The 21,779-nt window shown below is 47.2% G+C and overlaps 1 protein-coding gene across 2 annotated transcripts in view; it reads right to left on the bottom strand.

Annotated features, from left to right (window-relative positions):
• The window catches only part of mocs1 (molybdenum cofactor synthesis 1), a 50,135-nt gene extending 33,639 nt beyond the window's left edge, over positions 1 to 16,496 (bottom strand). For both annotated transcript variants that reach the window (XM_080192984.1, XM_080192985.1), the window contains exons 1-2: positions 16,337 to 16,496; positions 1,937 to 2,069 (exon numbers count right to left, since the gene is read on the bottom strand). In XM_080192984.1, the coding sequence (XP_080049110.1) occupies positions 1,937 to 2,069; positions 16,337 to 16,471 (268 nt within the window). In that variant the 5' untranslated portion in view covers positions 16,472 to 16,496. The remainder of the gene's footprint in view (positions 1 to 1,936; positions 2,070 to 16,336) is intronic.
• Positions 16,497 to 21,779: the final 5,283 nt, after the last annotated feature.

Raw genomic sequence — 21,779 nt, 5'->3', positions numbered from 1 at the left:
ACCCTGCTAACCCCCCTGTCACTAAGGGATAATTTAGCATGGCCAATCAACCTAACCCGCGCATCTTTGGGCTGTGGGAGGAAACCCGAGCAACGGAAGGAAACCCATGCAGACACGGGGAGAATGTGCAAACCCCATACAGCCAGTCACCCGAGGCTGGAATCGAACCCGTGTCCCCGGTGCTGTGAGGCAGCAGTGCTAAGCCGCTCCACCTACTTTCTGGGAGTGAATTCCACAGGCTCACCACTCTCTGGATAAAGAAAGTCCTCCTCATCTCTGTCCTAACCGGTCTACCCTGTATCCTCAGACTGTGACCCTGGTTCTGTTCAGCCCCGCCATCAGGAACATCCTCCCTACATCTACCCTGTCTGGTCCTGCTAGAATTTTCTAAGTTTCGATGAGATTTTCCCCCCTCACTCCTCTCAACTCTAGCAAGATGATCCTAACTGAGAGAAATCATTTCTCCTCATTTCTGTTTTAAGTGGAAGACCATTTATTTTTCAACTATTTCCTCTTGTTCTGGTCTCCCTCGCAAGGGAAAACATTATTTTATCTTCCAGCCTCTCAAATCCACTCAGAACCTCATGTGATTCAATAAAATCACCTCTCGTTCTTCTAAACTCCGATGGACATAGGCCCAACCTGTCTAACCTTTCCTCATAACCTATCCCCCCTGCCCTCACCCCTGCACGACCCCAATTCCAGAAATCAGTCAAGTGAACCTTCTCTGAGCTGCTTCCAATACATTTATATCCTTTCTTAAGTAAGTGGACCAAAACTGTACACAATATTCTAGATGTGGTCTCACCAAGGCCCAGTACAACTGCACAAAACTTCCCCATTTCTATATTCGATTCCCTTTGCAATAAACAATATCATTCTACTAGTCTTACTCATCACCTCTAACATCTTGTGATTCATGGACCAGGACACCCAGATCCCTCTGCACCTCAAGAGTTCTGTCATCTCTCCCCACTTAAATTTTATTCTCTACCTAGATTCAACCCCAAATTCAGAGCAGCAGCATCTGATCCACTCAGACATCTCAACCCCTTCTTGTTCACATCAATCTCCTTTCCCCGGACATTCTCTCTTCCACCTTCTTCCTTCGGGAAAAAGATGCAAAAGTCTGAGGTCACGTACCAACAGACTCAAGAACAGCTTCTTCCCGGCTGCTATCAGACCTTTGAATGGACTTACCTCGCACTAAGTTGATCTATCTCTGCACCCTAGCTGTGACTGTAACACTACATTCTGCACTCTCTCGTTTCCTTCTCTATGAACGGTATGCTTTGTCTGTATAGCATGCAAGCAACAATACCTTTCACTGTATGTTAATACATGTGACAATAATAAATCAAACCAAAATCAAATCTCACCCGATCCCACATGGGAGTGGGTTAAAATACAACCTTACGCATTTGGATAATGTTATGGAGCTTTATGGCTCTCCATAACGGTGACTTCAGGAAAGGGATCTACAGCACAGTGTGGGTGGCATGGTGGTAGTGGTTAGCACTGTTGCCTCACAGTGCCAGGGACCCGGGTTCGATTCCCAGCTTGGGTCACTGTCTGTTCGGTGTCTGCACATTCTCCCCATGCCTGCGTGGGTTTCCTCCGGGTGCTCTAGTTTCCTCCCACAGTCTGAAAGATGTGCTGGTTAGGTGCGTTGGCCATGCTTAATTATCACTGTGTACCCAAACAAGCACCGGAGTGTGGCGACTGGGGGATTATCACAGTAACTTCATTGCAGTGTTAACATAAGCCTACTTGCGATAATAATAAATAAACTTTAAAAAGACTTGACTAGATTGAAAAATAAATTCTACAAAATTTAAAATAAATGACTGACGCACAACCCAAATAACTGATATTTTAACCAAGGGAATGGACTCTGCTGGTCACCCGGTCACAGAAGGGTTAAAGGTGAACTTACACCGCAGGTTACACTTTTCAGTCAGGGAGATCCGGAGGTAGTTGTGTCGCCTCCCGAAACTATCCGTCAGGAAGGCAGAGAAAGGCAGAGGCTCACTGAGGAAGCGCCTCCTCTCCTGAAGGCCCAGCTGATCCTGGAAAGAGAAAGGATGTGGTGACGAGGGGGGAAAAGAAACAGCTTTCACTTGTACACAAACATGCAACAGGCCATTCAGCCCCTCAAGCCTGCTCCACCATCCAATGTGGCAATGGCCTAGTGGCATTATCGTTAGACTATTAATCCAGAAACTCAGCTCATGTTCTGGGGACCCGGGTTCGAATCCCACCACGGCAGCTGGTGGAATTTAAATTCAATTAAAAAATAATCAGGAATTAAGAATCCACTGATGACCATTGTTGATTGTTGGAAAAATCCATCTAGGTCACTAATGTTTTTTAGGAAGGAAATCTGCCATCCTTACCTGGTCTGGCCTACATGTGACTTTAGAGCCACAGCAATGTGGTTGACTCTTAACTACCCTCTGAACAAGGGCAAATAGGGATGGGCAATAAATGCTGGCCAGCCAGTGACACCCATTTCCCATGAATGAATAAAAAACAAATCTGATTGTAACCTCTCGGATACGTTCTCTTTCCAGCGTTATCTTGTTTCATGACACCACCACTGTGCTAAACAGGTCAGACTTTGAACAGATCTAGCAACTCAAGAGTGGGCATCCATGAGGACCATCAACAGCAGCAGAATTGTACCCAGCACAATCTGCAACCTCATGGCCTGGCATATTCCACCCCCCCAACCATTACTATCAAACCAGGGGATCAACCCTGGTTCAATGGAGAGTGGAAGAGGGCACGCCAGGAGCAGCACCAGGTTCCAGACGCTTAACAATGAGGTGTCAACCTGGTGAAGCCATCAAACAGGAATACTCACATGCCAAACAGCACAAACGATAAGTGATAGACAGAACAAAGCGATCCCACAACCAACAGGTCAGATCCAAGCTCTGAAGTCCTGCCACATCCAGGTGTGAATGGTGGTGGACAATTACGATGTGGAGATGTCGGCATTGGGGTAAACATAGTAAGAAGTCTCACGATGGCGGACAGAGTACCCTTCGTCATCCAGTACTTCCCTGGAGCGGAGAAGCTAGTAAGAAGTCTGGCAACACCAGGTTAGCTATCTTCTCCAGAGCCTTCAACATGTCATTGATGAAGACGAACATCTCGCCAAGTCCATCCCCACACTCCCACTTCTTGCCTTCAAACAACCACACAACCTCAAACAGACCATTGTTCGCAGCAAACTACCCAGCCTTCAGGGGAACAGTGACCACAATACCACACAACCCTGCCACAACAGCCTCTGCAAGACATGCTGATCATCGACACGAATGCTATCATCCCACATGAGAACATCACCCAACAAATACACGGTACATACACTTGCAACTCGGCCAACATTGTCGACCTGATACGCTGCAGGAAAGGATGTCCTGAAGCATGGTACATTGGGGAGACCATGCAGACGCTACGACAACGGATGAATGAACACTGCTCGACAATCACCAGGCAAGACTGTTCTCTTCCTGTTGGGGAACACTTCAGCGGTCATGGGCATTCGGTCTCTGATCTTCGGGTAAACGTTCTCCAAGGCAGCCTTCACGACACACGACCGCGCAGAGTTGCTGAGCAGAGACTGATAGCCAAGTTCCGCACATACGAGGACAGCCTCAACAAGGATTGTGGGTTCATGTCACACTATCTGTAATCCCCATGACTTGGCTGGACTTGCAAAATCTCACTAACTGTCCTGGCTGGAGACAATACACATCTCTTTAACCTGTGCTTAACCCTCTCTCCACTCACTGTCTGTATCTTTGAGACTTGATTACCTGTAAAGATCCGCATTCCAATCATTATTTTGTAAATTGAGTTTGTGTCTTTATATGCCTTGTTTGTGAACTGAAATCCCACTCACCTGATGAAGGAGCAGCGCTCTGAAAGCTAGTGGTGTTTGCTACCAAACAAACCTGTTGGACTTTAACCTGGTGTTGTGAGACATCTTACAGTGGACAATTAAACTCACCAAGGGAAGGTCTTATGAGGAAAGGCTAAGGGACCTGAGGTTATTTTCATTACAGAGAAGAAGGTTACGAGGTGACCTAATTGAGGCATACAAGATGGTCAGAGGGTTAGATAGGGTGGACAGTGAGAGCCTTTTTCCTTGGATGGTGATGGCTAACACGAGGGGACATAGCTTTAAATTAAGGGGTGGTAGTTATAGGTTGGATGTCAGAGGTAGGTTCTTTACTTAGAGGGTAATAAGGGCGTGGAATGCAGCAGTTGTGGACTCACCAACTTTAAGGGCTTTCAAATGGTCAGTGGATAGGCATATGGATAACATTGGAATAGTTCAGGTTAGAGGGTCATCAGATTGGTTCCACTGGTCGGCGCAACATCAAGGGCCAAAGGGCCTGTACTGCGCTGTAATGTTCTATGTTCTAAACCGCACTGGAGGAGGAGGCACCACAAATATCCCCATTCTCAATGATGGAGGACCCAACATCAAGACATAAGGCTGAAATATTTGCAGCAATCTTCAGCTAGAAGTGGATGATCCATCTTGGCCTCCCCCAGTGGTTCCCCTGTATCTCAGATGCCAGGCTCCAGCCAATTCGATTCACTCCACGTGACATCAAGAAATGGTTGGAGGCACTGGATATTGCAAAGGCAACGGCCCCCTGATAACATTCGGCAATAGTACTGAAGACTTCTGCTCTCGAACTTGCTGCACCCAGAGCCAAGCTCTTCCAACACTGGCGTCTACCTGGAAATGTGGAAAATTACCCAGCTATCTCCTGCACACAAGAAATAAGACAAATCCGGTCCGGCCAATTACCGCTCCAACAGTCGACTCTCCATCATCAGTAAAGTGATGGAAGGGGTCATTACAGCGCTATCAAGGAGCACTTACTCTGCAATAACCTGCTCAGTGATGCCCAGTTCGAGTTTCGCCAGGGTCACGCAGCTCCTGACCTCATTACAGCCTTGGTCCAAACACCTGCGCAAGGATATTTTGGCCTTGGAGGGAGTGCAGAGGAGGTTTACTAGGCTGATACCGGAGTTGAGGGGGTTGAGCTATGAGGAGAGGCTGAATAAACTAGGCTTGTACTCGTTAGAGTTTAGAAGAATGAGGGGAGATCTCATTGAGACGTATAAGATGATGAATGGGATGGATAGGATAGAGGTGGAGAGACTCTTCCCGCTCAGAAAGGACAGTAGGACTAGGGGGCACAGCCTCAAGATAAAGGGGAGGCGGTTTAGAACGGAGTTGAGGAGGAACTTCTTCACTCAAAGGGTGGTGAATCTCTGGAATTCTCTGCCCGTTGAAGTGGTGGAGGCTGCCTCGCTAAATATTTTTAAGACGCGGGTTGATGGGTTCTTGATAAGCGAGGGGATTAAGGGTTATGGGGAGAGGGCGGGAAAGTGGAACTGAGCCACGACAGATCAGCCATGATCTTATTGAATGGCGGGGCAGGCTCGAAGGGCTGGATGGCCTACTCCTGCTCCTATTTCTTATGTTCTTATGTTATGGATTAAAGAGGTGAATTCCAGAGGTGAGGTGAGAGTGACATCCCTTGACATCAAGGCCACATTAGACCAAGTGTGACATCAAGGAGCCCCAGCGAAACTGGAATCAATGGGAATCAGGGGGAAATACGGTGACAGTCGTTGGAGGCCAATCATCTCAGTTAAAACATAAGAACTAGGAGCAGGAGAAGGCCATTTGGTCCTTTTGGGAAGGAAGTCGGCCATCCTTACCTGTTCTGGCTTACATATGACACCAGAGCCACAGCAATGTGGTTGGCTCTCCACTGCTCTCGGACAACTAGGGATGGGCAATAAATGCTGGCCAGCCAGCGACACCCACGTCCCATGAATTAGTTTAAAAACAACTCAGCAAGGCTCATTAAGAAGCCAAACTCAAGGCCTCTACCACCTAGGACAAGAGCAGGAGATACCTGGGAGGTCCATCTGCAGAAATTCCCCTCCAAGCCACACAGCATCCTGATTTGGAAATATATTACCATTCCTTCCCCGTCGCTGGGTGAAAATCCTGCAACGCCCTCCCTAACAGCACTGTGGGTGTATCTACACCACGCAGTCTGCAATGGCTCAAGGTGGCAGCTCACCATTTTACAGGGCAATTAGGGATGGGCAATAAATGCGGGCCTAACATTTATTTTGAATGAAAAAAAAAACCTGCCAAGTCATGCTGCAGGCTAATCAGAATTGGCCAGGGTGAGAGGGAGATACGGGCAAGAGAGATATGGAAGGAAGAGGATTGAAACGAGACAGACGTAAACTCCAGGAAGACAATAAAAAACAGGGACTGATAAAGAAGTGCACTTACAGGAACTCAGAAAATAGAACAAAGTGTTGAAATACAGTTGTACTTGGGAGCGATCGCCTGTGGGAATCCATTCTACAATCTGATTACATTCAAAGTTAGAAACAGTTGCCAAGGTGACGAAACAACCTCTCCAGAGTGTTGGACTTTGGATGAGTCAAGAGAAGCGGGAACGTGAAGGGCAAGTGCACCGAGGCCTTGCAGATTACCAGAAAGTGTTACGAAAAGGAATCGTTCCCCCGATTCCGGCACGCTCACTAACATTACCCGGGCACACGGTGACAGTTTACCATAACTCACAGCTAAAGGCATCACTTCCAGCACAGCTCTGGTGACTCACTGTCCAGAAATAGAATGGCCTTTGTCCCAGGTCACCATGCCCTTCTCAAGCTGTTTGCCAATCGTGTCATGAACTTGTGTTGCACCTGGTCCCTTCAAATTATTAAAAGGGGAGTTTTTTTTAAACATAAGTTGACCCCTGAGCCACACTGAGGCACAGAGGTTTACAGCATGGAAACAGGCCCTCCAGCCAACTTGTCCATGACGCCCTCTTTGCTTAAGCTGCCCCCCCTCCCCCCGAACTAATCCCAATTGCCCACATTTGGCCCATATCCCTCTATACCCATCTTACCCATGTAACTGTCTAAATGCTTTTTAGAAGATAACTGTACCCACATCTAATACCACCTCTGGCAGCTTGTTCCAGACACTCACTGTATAGGGCATTGGTGAGGCCGCAACTGGAGTACTGTGTGCATTTTTGGGCGCCGCACCTGCGCAAAGATATTTTGGCCTTGGAGGGAGTGCAGAGGAGGTTTACTAGGCTGATACTGGAGTTGAGGGGGTTGAGCTATGAGGAGAGGCTGAATAAACTGGGCTTGTACTCGTTAGAGTTTAGAAGAATGAGAGGAGATCTCATTGAGACGTATAAGATGATGAATGGGATGGATAGGATAGAGGTGGAAAGACTCTTCCCGCTCAAAAAAGACAATAGGACTAGGGGGCACAGCCTCAAGATAAAAGGGGGGCAGTTTAAAACGGAGTTGAAGAGGAACTTCTTCACTCAAAGGGTGGTGAATCTCTGGAATTCTCTGCCCGTTGAAGTGGTGGAGGCTGCCTCGCTAAATATTTTTAAGACGCGGGTTGATGGGTTTTTGATAGGAGAGGGGATTAAGGGTTATGGGGAGAGGGCGGGAAAGTGGAACTGAGCAGCGACAGATCAGCCATGATCTTATTGAATGGCGGGGCAGGCTCGAAGGGCTGGATGGCCTACTCCTGCTCCTATTTCTTATGTTCTTATGTTCTTACTCACCAATCCCTGTGTGAAAAAATTGCCTCTCTGATCTCTTTTGTATCTCTTCCCTCTCACCTTAAACCGATGCCTTCTAGTTTTAGACCCCAATCTTTGGGAAACGATATTGACTATCTAGCTGATCTACGCCCCTCATTATTTTGTAGACCTCTATAAGGTCACCCCTCAGTCTTCTACGTCCCAGAGAAAAAAATCTATTCAGCCTCTCCTTGTAACTCAAACCATCAAGTCCCGGTAGCATCCTAGTAAATCTTTCCTGCACTCTTTCTAGTTTAATAATATTCTTTCTATAACAGGGTGACGAGAACAGTACACAGTTGACCAGAGCTGTATAGAGTTGGTTTGTGACGGATGACTAGCTGCTTGATCTTGGCAACAGGCTGAAGCAGACATCTTGAGGGACAGCGAGGTAGAAAGGAGGAGAGGTTTACTCGCTACCCCAGATTCTATCTTATTAACTCTAAAGTGAATGGTTCCGTACCTCATGAGTGGGCACTCATGAATCTGATTCCGAAGGACAGCAGATTTCCTTCCCTAAAGGGCATTAGAGAACTGAATGGGTTTTTCCGACAATCAATGATTTCATGATTACCTTTTAGATTCAGATTTTTTTTATTGAATTCAATTTCAATTGAATATGAAAATTCAAATTCAATTTTTTTAATTGAATTCAAATTTCACCATCTGCCATGGTGGGATTCAAACCCAGGTCTCCAGGACATTAGCTGAGTTTCTGGATTAATAGTCCAGCGATAATACCACTGGGCCACTGCCTTCCCATAGGTTTGATTTCATGCATCCTTTTTTATATAAATGCAACTCCATCTTATTGAAAAGCTGGAGCTACCGTTGCAAATACTATCAGAGACCAGAGGATGCCTCACAAACATTGATAAATACTCTCCAAATAGCCCAAGCCAATATTGACCTATTTCTGGAAATCCTCTGCAAGTACTGGTGTACTGCTGGGAAACTCTTCCTCGTCAATTGTCAATAAATTATTGGCAGCGGTTATCTAATGCATGTCAACACATCCTGCAACAAGTGCTGCCTGTAAAAATCGAATCCAATACTGGAACAATTCATTGAGACATTCTGCAAATAGGTAATCCCCCTCAGTTTCCACATTCTACACTTGCATCCACAAGGCAATTTCCCTCTCTGGGTCGCCGATCACCCTACAGTCAAAGAAGGTAGCACGGTGGCACAGTGATTAGCTCAATTTCTGCCTTGGGTCACTGCCTGTGCGGAGTTTGCATGGGTTTCCTCCGGGCATTCCAGTTTAGGCCACATGACTTAGGAGCAGATTAAGGCCACCCGGCCCATTGAATCTGCTCCACCATTCAATCATGGCTGATATTTTTCTCATCTCCATTATCCTCCTTTTCCGCATAACTCCTGATCCCCTTATTAATCAAGAACCTATCTATCTTTGTCTTAAAGACACTCAATGACCTGGCCTCCACAGCCTTCTGCGTTCCACTGATTCACCACTCTCTGGCTGAAGAAATTCTTTCTCATCTCTGTTTTAAAGGATTGTCCCTTTAGCCTGAGGTTGTGCCCTCTGGTTCTAATTTTTCCTACTAGTGGAAACATCCTCTCCACATCCACTTTATCCAGGCAGTATCCTGTAAGTTTGTAAGATTCTCCCTCATCCTTTTAAACTCCAATGAGTACAGACTGAGTCCTCAACCGCTCCTCATACGACAAGCTCTTCATTTCAAGGGTCGTTCTTGTGAACTTCCTGTGGACCCTTTCCAAGGCCAGCACATCCTTCCTTAGATATGGGGCCCAAAATTGCCCACAATACTCAAAATGGGGTCTGACCAGACCCTTATACAGCCTCAGGAATACATCACTATACATTTTGTATTCTAGCCCTTGCCTCCCATGGTCCAAAAACGTGTGGGTTAAGTTGACTGACCATGTTAAATTGTCCCTTAGTGTCAGAGGGATTAGCAGGGTTATGGTGATAACATAGAACATAGAACATTACAGCGCAGAACAGGCCCTTCGGCCCACGATGTTGCGCCGACCAGTTACAAAAACAATGACCCACTAGCCTATACCAATCCCTTTTCGTCCATAAACCTATCCAGAGATCTCTTAAACGCCCCCAAACTAGACGCATTTACAACTGCAGCAGGCAGGGCATTCCAATCCCTCACCACCCGCTGGGTAAAGAACCTACCCCTGACATCCGTCCTGTAGCTACCCCCCCTTAATTTAAAGCCATGCCCCCTCGTGCTAGCTTTCTCCATCCGAGGAAAAAGGCTATCACTATCCACCCTATCTAAACCTCTAATCATCTTATATGTCTGATAGGGCCTGGATAGCCGTCACTGCAAACTCTTTCTGCACTGTAGGGACTCTCTGACTTTTAAAAAAAGTTCACAAGCAATGCCTTGAAAGGGAGAGTGTGAACTGGTTGCATTCTTACTTCTTGAGTCAGCAGGTTACGACTTCTAGTCCCCCTCCTAAAGCTTCAGAGCACTTAATCCAAGCCAACACTCCCAGCACAGGACTGCGGGAGTGCTGCACTGTCAGAGGTGCCACCTTTCATGTGAGACATTAAGCTGAGACCCTACATAATAGCAACAGAAGGAATAGGAGCAGCAGTAGGACATTGGTCCCTCAGTTCGGCTCCATGGCTGGTCTTAAAGTTTATTTGTTAGTGTCATACGTAGGCTTACATTAACACTGCAATGAAGTTACTGTGAAAATCCCCGAGTCGTCACACTCTGGCATCTGTTCGGGTTACACTGAGGGAGAATTTAACATGGCCAATGCACCTAACCAGCACATCTTTCAGACTGTGGGAAGAAAGCAGAGCACCCAGGGGTAACACACGCAGTCACGGGGAGAATATGCAGAGTCCACACAGCGGCTCAAGCCGGGAATCGAACCCAGGTCCCTGGCGCTGACAGGCAGCAGTGCTGACCACTGGGCCACCTGATTAAAGGCCTCAATGCTATTCTGCTGCCCTTCTCCCAATAACCGACAATGGCCTCAACAACCTGTGTAACTCAGCCTCCAATTTTAAGGTGAGGGGGGAGAGTGATCCAGAATGGCAAATTATTTTCACACGGAGTGTGGTGAGTGTCTGGAACAAGCTGCCAGTGGTAGTAATAGAGGCAGGTAGAATTTGGCCTTTTAAAAAGCATTTAGGCAGTTACAATGGTAAGACGGGTATAGAGGGATATGGGCTAAATGTGGGCAATTGGGACTAGCTTAGTGGTTAAAAAAAGGGCAGCATGGACAAGCTGGGCTGAAGGGCCTGTTTCCATGCTGTAAACCTCTATGATTATCAATATATAAATACTGGACCTCATGTCCAGGAAGCTCAGAACCAGACAAACTGGATATTGGGATTTTCCAGATTTAGGGTGGAGGGAGTGGGAAGTATAAGCCTTTTTTGTTAAGTTGATCTTTCTCTACACCCTAGCTCTTAATGTAACACTACATTTGGCACTCTCTCGTTTCCATCTCTATGAACAGTATGCTTTGTCTGTATAGCGTGCAAGAAACAATACTTTTCACTGTATGTTAATACATGTGACAATAATAAATCAAATCAAAAAATCCAGTTAGCCCTCTCGGAACTGCTTCCAACTATGTTAGGCATCCAACCATCTGCGAGAGGCGGCATTGCGAGCCACTGTGCCGCAGTGCTGCTCTGGCCTTACTGTAATGCAGGATGTACAGCATCCCATCGACACCCAGCAAGGTTTCCTAAACAGCAATTAAATAAAGCTTTTTGTTAAAATGATTACAGAGGAGATGTTAGGGGTAAGTTTTTCACTCAGAGGGCAGTGAGTGAGTGGAATCAGCTGCTATCGGTGGTGGTGGATGCAAACTCGCTGGGGTCTTTTGAAAGACTTCTGGATGAGTATACGGGATTTAATGGGATTGGGAGTTACAGGTAGTTCAATGGCCTGGTAGGCATGGACATGATCGGCGCAACTTTTGGGCCGAAGGGCCTGTTTGTGCTGTGCGTGCTCAAATCTTTGGCAAGATCAGATGATGTCAATCCAACCCTCCTGAGGTGCGGGGGATCTAAACTGTACACAGCACTCCAAGTACAGTTCCACTCACACCATAAGAACATAAGAAATAGGAGCAGGAGTAGGCCATCTAGCCCTTCGAGCCTGCCCCGCCATTCAATAAGATCATGGCTGATCTGTCGCTGCTCAGTTCCACATTCCCGTCCTCTCCCCATAACCCTTAATCCCCTCTCTTATCAAAAACCCATCAACCCGCGTCTTAAAAATATTTAGCGAGGCAGCCTCCACCACCTCAACGGGCAGAGAATTCCAGAGATTCACCACCCTTTGAGTGAAGAAGTTCCTCCTCAACTCCGTTCTAAACTGCCCCCCCTTTATCTTGAGGCTGTGCCCCCTAGTCCTACTGTCCTTTCTGAGCGGGAAGAGTCTCTCCACCTCTATCCTATCCAGCCCATTCATCATCTTATATGTCTCAATGAGATCTCCCCTCATTCTTCTAAACTCTAACGAGTACAAGCCTAGTTTATTCAGCCTCTCCTCATAGCTCAACCCCCTCAACTCCGGTATCAGCCTAGTAAACCTCCTCTGCACTCCCTCCAAGGCCAAAATATCCTTGCGTAAGTACGGCGACCAAAACTGCACACAGTACTCCAGCTGCGGCCTCACCAGTGCCCTATACAGCTGCAGCAAGACCTCCCTACTTTTATATTCAATCCCCCTCGCTATGAAGGCCAGCATCCCATTCGCCTTCCTGACCACCTGCTGCACCTGCAGGCTGGGTTTTTGCGACTCATGCACAAGGACCCCGAGGTCCCTCTGCACCGTCGCCTGCTGCAGTTTTTCTCCACGTAATTAATAGTCCTTCCTACCATTCTTCCTACCAAAGTGGACCACCTCGCACTTGCCAACATTAAATTCCATTTGCCATTTCCTGGCCCATTCGCCCAACCTATCTAGATCCTTCTGCAGACTCTCCACACCCTCCGCACAATTTGCCGTACAGCTCTGGCAAGATCTCATTGCTTTTATATTCCATCCCTCTAGCAACAAAGGCTGACATTCCTTATGACTCGCTGAGCCTGCATGTCAACATTTTGCGATTGATGTACAAATAATCCAGATTACACGGCACTGCCACATTTCTCCACGTAAACCATATTTTGGTTTTCCATTTTCCTGCCAAACCTCTCAGGGAGACGGAAGCAAAAGATCCTGCAGCACTATTTCTACGTGGAGAAAGAGTGGTCTCCCCCCCCGCAACAAAGTCGTGGCCAATATCCCAAATCAACATCCTTAGAAACAGAAAATGCCGGAAAGTCTCAGCAGGTCTGACAGCATCTGCGGAGAGAGAATACAGCCAACGTTTCAGGACTGGATGACCCTTCGTCTGAGCTCTGAGGAAGGGTCATCCAGACTCGAAACATTGTCTCAATTCTCTCTCCACAGATGCTGTCAGACGCACTGAGACTTTCCAGCCTTTTCTGCTTTTGTTTTCAATTCCAGCTTCCGCAGTAATTGGCTTTTTTATCACTAAAGTGGAGCTGCCGGCACTGGACTGGGGTAAAACAGAAAGAAATCTCGCAACGCCAGCTTAAAGTCCAACCGGTTTATTTGTAGCAAATGCCCCAAGCTTTCGGAACACGTTGATCCTTCGTCAGGTGGGATGGGAGAAGATTGCCTAGTCATTTTTCCATGTTGTTGTTGTGTGGGAGTTTGCCCTGCCCAAAACCGTCTGTCCCTGTTGCTCAAGGTTCTGTGATACGCTGAAACAGGTTCTATCGCTCCGAGCCAAGTTAAAAAGAAACAATGGCACTGATACCATGTTGGAGACTCCGAAACACTTTCTGTTCCCAGACTTCTTGCTGTCGCTGCTTTTCATATCCGTCGCTGCAGTTAACTGTTAGAACGGCCCTCTTCCCCATACCACATTTCACCCCCACAACATCGCAACCTTTCCCATGATCCATTCTCCCAGTTTCTCCACCACATCTGTTCAGATACTCCCACCTTCCATACCCGTGCTCCGATATATCTCCCAATACCCTCCCCTATCAGCATTCTAAAGTTTTTTTTTAAGTTTATTAGTGTCACAAGTAGGCTTACTTTAACACTACAGTGAAGTTACTGTGAAAATCCCCTGGTTGCCACACTCCGGTGCCTGTTCGGGTACAACTGAGGGGAGAATTTAGCACGGCCAATGCACCTAACCAGCACGGCTTTCAGACTGTGGGAAGAAACCCAAGTGACCCAAGCCGGGAATCGAACCCGGGTCCCTGGCACAGTGAGGCAGCAGTGCTAACCACTGTTCCACCTTTCATTCTGAAAGGATAGAACGAGGGGTCACGGGCTTAGGGTGAGGGAGGCTAGGTATAAGACAAATATTAGAGGGCAGTTTTTCACGCAAAGGGTAGTGGGGGTGTGGAATGCACTGCCGAGTAAGGTGGTGGAAGCAGGCACGCTAGGGTTGTTTAAGAGTCACTTAGACAGCCACATGAGCGGGCTGCATATAGGGAGATATAGTAGGCCTTACTAAACATTGTAGGCTTGGGAATACATTTTGCCTCAGGGATGTTAGTCTTTGCCTGTTTAATAATGAATTTTTTTGTCTCCACAGGCATTTAAGTCCAGCAAGGGGCATGCATGCGGCAGGTTGTAGTGGGCTGCTCTTGGACGTTGCTTCGGGAGTTGCCTATTGCTTCATGTCGTTAGTGTGCTTAAACTGGACCATCTCGAGGGCAACATGACAGCTCAGAGACTATCTCTGTTACTGTGCGGACACATGGATTTGGGCCTGTGTCTGTGGGAGTTTGCACGTTCTCCCCGTGGTTGCGTGGGTTTCCTCCGGGTGCTCCGGTTTCCTCCCACATCCCAAAGATGTGCTTTTAGGCTGATTGATTGGGTACTAAATTGTCCCTAAATTGGACCTCCCTGATCAGGCGTAGACTAAAATCATGAATAGGTCACTGAGACAGTGGGACGGCGGCGCGGGCTCGTTGGGCCGAAGGGCCTGTTTCCCGTTGCTGTGTTGTTCTTCTTCTTCAGAAAGGACCGTTCCCTGCACAACACCCTGGTCAACTCCGTAATCAGCCCCTCATGTTCTCGTGGCACCTTCCCGTGCAAGCTCAGTTGCTATTAGCGCTTTTCCCAATTACATTTACATTTTCCTGCATTAGAACAGTTCGAAAGCACTCCATTGGCTGTTAAAGCGCTTTGACATTTTTAAAAGTTCATTTATTCGTGTCACAAGTAGGCTTACATTAACGCTGCAATGAAGTTACTGTGAAAATCCCCTAGTTGCCACACGCCGGCGCCTGTTTGGGTACACTGAGGGAGAATTTAGCACGGCCAATGCATCTAATCAACACGTCTTTCGGACTGTAGGAGAGAAGCCGGAGCACCCGGAGGAAACCTACGCAGACGTGAGAAGATACTCTCTCCTGGACATACTCTCTTCCACTTTCTTCCATTGAGGAAAAGATACAGAAGTATAAAATCGTGTTCCAGGTGACTCAAAAAGCTTCTTCCCTCCGATGCTATCAGACTTTTGAGTGGGCCTACCTCGCATTAAATTAATCTTTCTTGACACCCTAGCTAAGACTGTAACATTAAACGCATAGAATCATAGAAACTCTACTGTGCAGAATGAGGCCATTTGGCTCATTGAGTCTGCACTGACAACAATCCCACCCGTCATCCCACATATTTACCCTGCTAATCCCTCTAATTTACGCATCCTGGGACACTAAGGGGCAATTTAGCATAGCCAATCAACCTAACCCATGCATCTTTGGAGTGTGGGAGGAAACCGGAGCACCCGGAGGAAACTCATGCAGACACGGGGAGAATGTGCAGACTCTGCAGAAGCAGTGACCCAAGCCGGGAATCAAACCCAGGTCCCCGGCGCTGTGAGACAACAATGCTAACCACTGTGCCATTCTGCACTGTCTCCTTTCCTTACCTACGTGTAATATGCATTGTCTGTATGGCGCCAAAGAAACAATCCTTTTCACTGTGTACTAATACATGTGACAATAATAAATCATAAGACTATAAGACGTAGGAGCAGAAGTAGGCCATTCGGCCCATCGTGTCTTCTCCGCCATTCAATCATGATCTGATCAAATCAAAACAGACAAGAAAAATATATAAAAGCCATTGGCGCTGTGCCACTGTGGTGGTTGTCTAAAATGCAACATAAATGGAAGCCTTGCTCCTCTCGCCTTAACAATTGCTACTTTCCTTGTGTCACCCCCAGCCCTGTACTTTCACCTCCCCTGATCATCTGATCTCTACAGGCATTCAACTCCTCTCTCTCACAAACACACACACTTTTCCTTTTGTTCTCTCCCAGCTCCATCTCCTGTGCCGGCCACAAAACAAAACCAAACCCTGTCACTTCGACGGACTTTCATCCAATTCTGATTCAAGTCCAACAACGTTGAAGTCTGGCTCTGAAACGTTAACTCTGTCATATCCCACCTCTGTCTCCCCCTCCACTTTCCTGTTTTCTACTGTAACTTGGCAGCCACTTTTAAAAGAAAAGCAGGGATATCTGAAGATTGCCAATTCTTAATAAGTGCAAGACCTAGGGTTGACATATGAGAGGGAGAAGGGGAGAGGGGGGAAACTGTGGACAATCTCTGGTTAGAAAACAATTAAACTTTGCAAACTCACTTTTGCAACGTCCCTCTTGGAAGTAGGCTCTGGCTGGAGGGCACTGGCCATACACTTGCCCCGGAATGAGGAGCTCCATGCCTGCTGCGCTGCCCTGTGCAGTAAGCGAGCCGCTGCCACTGCTGCCGGACCCATCGCCTCCAGCGCAGTCTAGCTCCAACCCCGGCCCGGGAGTCACTACCTGTCAATCAAAGGCCGGCACCCGGGCCGCGCATGCGTGGCGGCGCACGGCATGCTGGGAGCTGTAGTCCCATCGCCCGGTGCTCCCCGTTCAGAGACACAGGCCGGGGCGGGGGAGAAAACTACAATCGCCGCAAACTCCCCCTGCGGGCTTTGCCAGGCCCAGTTGGAGGATGGGTGGCCTTATTTGGAAGGTTGTTTTTATTTGTGATCGTCTCATTAAAAACGGCCTTTCCCAAACCCCCTCCTAAAACACTGTGTTATGCTGCTGTGGCCTTGTGTCTAAACTGTGTTAACACATCAAATTTATATATGGGGCCAGATATATTGGCAAGAGGGCAGCACAGTGGTATAGTTGTTAGCACTGCTGCCTCACAGTGCCAGGGATCTGGGTTTGATTCCCGACTTGGGTCATAGGGTCATACAGGTTTGCAACACAGATACAGACCCTTTGGCCCAACTTGTCCATGCCACCCTTTTTTAAAATGCCTTTTTTTAAACCCCTAATCTAGTCCCAATTGCCCGCATTTGGCCAATATTGCTCGATACCCATCTTATCCATGTAACTGTCTAAATGCTTTTTAAAAGACAAAATTGGACCTGCCTGTACTACTACCTCTGGCAGCTTGTTCTATATACTCACCACCCTCTGTGTTAAAAAATTGCTCCTCTGGACCCTGATGTATCTCTCCCCTCTCACCTTAAAGATATGCCCTCTAGTTTTAGACTTCCCTACCTTTGGGAAAAGGTATTGACTATCCAGCTGACCTATGCTCCTCATTATTTTATAGATATCTATAAGATCACCCCTCAGCCTCCTACACTCCAGGGAAAAAAGTCCCAGTCTATCCAGCCTCTCCTTATAACTCAAACCATCAAGTCCCAGTAGCATCCTAGTAAATCTTTTCTGCACTCTTTCTAGTTTAATAATATCCTTTCTATAATAGGGTGACCAGAACTGTACACAGTATTCCAAGTGTGGCCTTACCAATATCTTGTACAACTTCAACAAGATGTTCCAACCCCTGTATTCAATGTTTTGACGGATGAAAGCAAGCATGCTGAATGCCTTCTTCACCACTCTGTCCACCTGTGACTCTACTTTCAAAGAGTTATAAACATATACCTCTAGATCTCTTTGTTCTGTAACTCTCCCCGATGCCCTACCATTAACTGAGTAAGCCCTACCCTGATTCAATCTAGCAAAATGCATCACCTCGCATTTGTCTAAATTAAACTCCATCTGCCATTCGTCAGCCCACTGGCCCAATTGATCAAGGGCCACTGTCTGTGCAGAGTTTGGATGTTCTCCCCTGTGTCTGCGTGGGGTTCCTCTGGGTGATCCGGTTTCTTCCCACACTTTAAAGACGTGCGGGTTAGATTGATTGGCCATGCTAAATTGACCCTAGTGTCTGGAGGATTAGTAGGATTATGGGAATAGGACTTGGATGGGATGTGGTCAGTATGGACTCGATGGGCCAAATGGCCTCCTTCTGTACTGCAGGGATTCTGTGGCTGCGATAAATTGAAATATTGAAACGTAGAAAATTTTAAAGTTTATCGCTTGGTATGGCTCCTGCTCTGCCCAAGGCTGCGAGAATCGACAAAAGGTCAGGATGTAGCCCAGTCCATCATGCAAACCAGCCTCCCATCCATTGACTCTGTCTACACTTCCCGCTGCCTTGGAAAAGCAGCCAGCACAGTTAAGGACCCCACACACCCCGGACATTTTCTCTTCCACCTTCTTCCACCGGGAAAAAGATACATAAGTCTGATGTCATGTACCAACAGACTCAAGAACAGCTTCTTCCCTGCTGTCATCAGACTTCTGGATGGACCTACCTCGCATTAAGCTGATCTTCCTCTACACCCTAACTATGAATGTAACACCAAATTCTGCACTGTCTCCTTTCCTTCTCTATGAATGGTATGCTTTGTCTGTAAATCATGCAAGAAACAATACTTTTCATTGTACACCAATACGTGTGATAATAATAAATCAAATTGATGTCACAAGTAGGGTTACCTTAACACTCCAATGAAGCTGCTATGAAAATCCCCCCATCACCACTCTCCAGCGCCTGTTCATGTACAACGAGGGAGAATGTAGCATGGTCAACGCACCTAACCAGCATATCTTCCGGACTGTGGGTGGAAACCCACGCAGACACAGGGAGAATGTACAAACTCCACACAGACAGTGACTCAACCAGGAATCGAACCCAGGTCCCTAGCACTGTGAGGCAGCAGTGTTAACCACTGTGTCCTGGGGAAATCAGCGATGGTCACACCATTGAATGCTATGGGAAGATGTTCAGATCCTCTCTTGTTGGAAATGGTCATTGCCTGTAACTATGTGGTACAAATGTTACTTTTGTGAATGAACAGAACCTAACCCTTTCTTCAAAAATAACTATATCTTCTTATTGCTTTTTTTCATTTTTAAACTAGACTTTTTGGTTTAGTAAAGACCATTAAGATGGCTGACCCTCTGTTTGTGAGTCTCCAGAAAAAAATATTTCACTGCTTAGTTTCAGGAATATTACACCTCAGCATGTCTGAGGAACATCGACTGGATCACTTGTGGACTGCACAGGCCAATATCAAAGCGAACTTGGACTCTTGCATTCGCTGCCCCCAGTGTGGTCTCCTCCATATCGGAGTAACCAAACCTAGACTGGGTGATCGTTTTGCTGAGTATCTTCGGTCTGTGAGCAATCAGGACCCTAACCTTCCGGTTGCTTGCCATTTTAACACACGATCCTGCTCCCGCGCCCACATGTCTGTCCTTTGCTTGCTGCAATGTTCCAGTGAAATTCAATGCAAACTGGAGGAGCAGCATCTCATCTTCCAGTGAGGCACTTTACAGCCTTCCCGTCTCAACATCGAATTCAACAACTTCAGATGATTAGCTCCATCCCACCTCAAACCCCTTTGTTTTTATTTCATTTCTTTTTTTTAACTGTTTTCCACCTTTTCCTTTTATTTCTTTATTGTCTTTCTTTATGTTTCTTTCTGCCCACTCTTTCCCCCTATGTCGTCCCCCCTTTCCTTTCATTTTCTCCTCCTCAACTTCCCTTTTCCCCCCCTTTTCTCAATTTTACCTCTCTCCCATCGATCCCCCACCCCTCCAGCTTACCCGCTGATTCAGTTTTGCTGCCGTTTAGCCATTCACACCCTTTATTCTCTCTGTGGACTACCATTGATGTGGATGTGCTGGCGTTGGACTGGGGTAAACACAGTAAAAAGTCTGACAACACCAGGTTTTAGTCCAACCGATTTATTTGATAGTAAACTCACAAGCTTTCGAGGGGACTGCCTCTTCGTCAGGTGAATGGAGAGTTCTGGCCTCGGACAGAGCATATAAAGCACAGACAGTTTAGAGATTACTGATTAGAATGCGAATCTTTACACCTAACCTGCTGTTCAAGTCCTAAAGTGGCCGACAATGTGTGTGGAAGGAGCACTGATCACAGGTTAAAGAGATGTGTATTGTCTCCAGACAGTACAGTAAGTGAGGTTTTGCAAACCCAGGCAAGCCACGGGGGTTACAGATAGTGCGACATGAACCCAAGATCCCTGTTGAGGCCGTCTTCATGTGTGTGGAACTTGGCTATCAGTCTCTGCTCAGCGACTCTGCGCTGTCGTGTGTCGTGAAAGCCACCTTGGAGAACGCTTACCCGAAGGTCAGAGGCTGAATGCCGGTGACCACTGAAGTGTTCGCCAACAGGAAGGGAACAGTCTTGCCTGGTGATTGTTGAGCGATGTTCATTCATCCGTTGTCGTAGCGTCTGCATGGTCTCCCCAATGTACCATGCTTCGGGACATCCTTTCTTGCAACGTATCAGGTAGACAATGTTGGCCGAGTTGCAAGAGTATTTACCGTGTACCTGGTGGATGGTATTCTCACGTGTGATGATGGTATCCGTGTCAATGATCCGGCATGTCTGCAGAGGCTGTTGTGGCAGGGTTGTGTGGTATTGTGGTCACTGTTCTCCTGAAGGCTGGGTAGTTTGCTGCGAACAATGGTCTGTTTGAGGTTGTGTGGTTGTTTGAAAGCAAGAAGTGGGGGTGTGGGGATGGCCCTGGCGAGATGTTCGTCTTCATCAATGATATGTTGAAGACTCCGGAGAAGATGTTGTAGCTTCTCCGCTCCGGGGAAGTACTGGATGACGAAGGGTACTCTGTCCACTGTGTCCCGTGTTTGTCTTCTGAGGAGATCGGTGCGGTTTTTCGCTGTGGCGCATCGGAACTGTTGATCTATGAGTCGAGCGCCATATCCTGTTCTTATGAGGGCACCTTTCAGCGTCTGGAGGTGTCTGTCACGATCAATAAGAACATAAGAACATAAGAAATAGGAGCAGGAGTAGGCCATCTAGCCCTTCGAGCCTGCCCCGCCATTCAATAAGATCATGGCTGATCTGTCATGGCTCAGTTCCACAATCCCGCCCTCTCCCCATAACCCTTAATCCCCTCGTTTATCAAAAACCCATCAACCCGCGTCTTAAAAATATTTAGCGAGGCAGCCTCCATCACCTCAACGGGCAGAGAATTCCAGAGATTCACCACCCTTTGAGTGAAGAAGTTCCTCCTCAACTCTGTTCTAAACCACCCCCCCCTTTATCTTGAGGATCCTCCTCATCTGAGCAGATCCTGTGTATACGGAGGGCTTGTCCATAGGGAATGGCTTCTTTAACGTGTTTAGGGTGCAAGCTGGAGAAGTGGAGCATTGTGAGATTGTCTGTGGGCTTGCGGTACAGTGAGGTGCTGAGGTGACCGTCCTTAATGGAGATGCGTGTGTCCAAGAATGCAACTGATTCTGGGGAATAGTCCATGGTGAGTCTGATGGTGGGGTTTGATGGTGGGATGGGCCTCAATATGCCAACATCTTCATGCACAGGTTCGAACAAGACTTCTTCACTGCACAGAATCTTCAACCGATGCTATACGCTAGATACATCGATGACATTTTCTTCCTTTGGCCTCATGGTGAACAATCACTGAAACAACTATATGATGATATCAACAAATTCCACCCCACCATCAGACTCACCATGGACTATTCCCCAGAATCAGTTGCATTCTTGGACACACGCATCTCCATCAAGGACGGTCACCTCAGCACCTCACTGTACCGCAAGCCCACAGACAATCTCACGATGCTCCACTTCTCCAGCTTCCACCCTAAACACGTTAAAGAAACCATCCCCTATGGACAAGCTCTCTGTATACACAGGATCTGCTCAGATGAGGAGGATCGTGA

The sequence above is a fragment of the Carcharhinus amblyrhynchos genome, chromosome 7 (assembly GCF_965287045.1).
Source record: "Carcharhinus amblyrhynchos chromosome 7, sCarAmb.v2.hapA, whole genome shotgun sequence".
In the NCBI taxonomy this organism is placed as follows: Eukaryota; Metazoa; Chordata; class Chondrichthyes; order Carcharhiniformes; family Carcharhinidae; genus Carcharhinus; species Carcharhinus amblyrhynchos.
The sequence above is the reverse complement of the archived record's forward strand: the minus strand, read 5'-3'. Positions and strand labels throughout refer to the sequence as shown.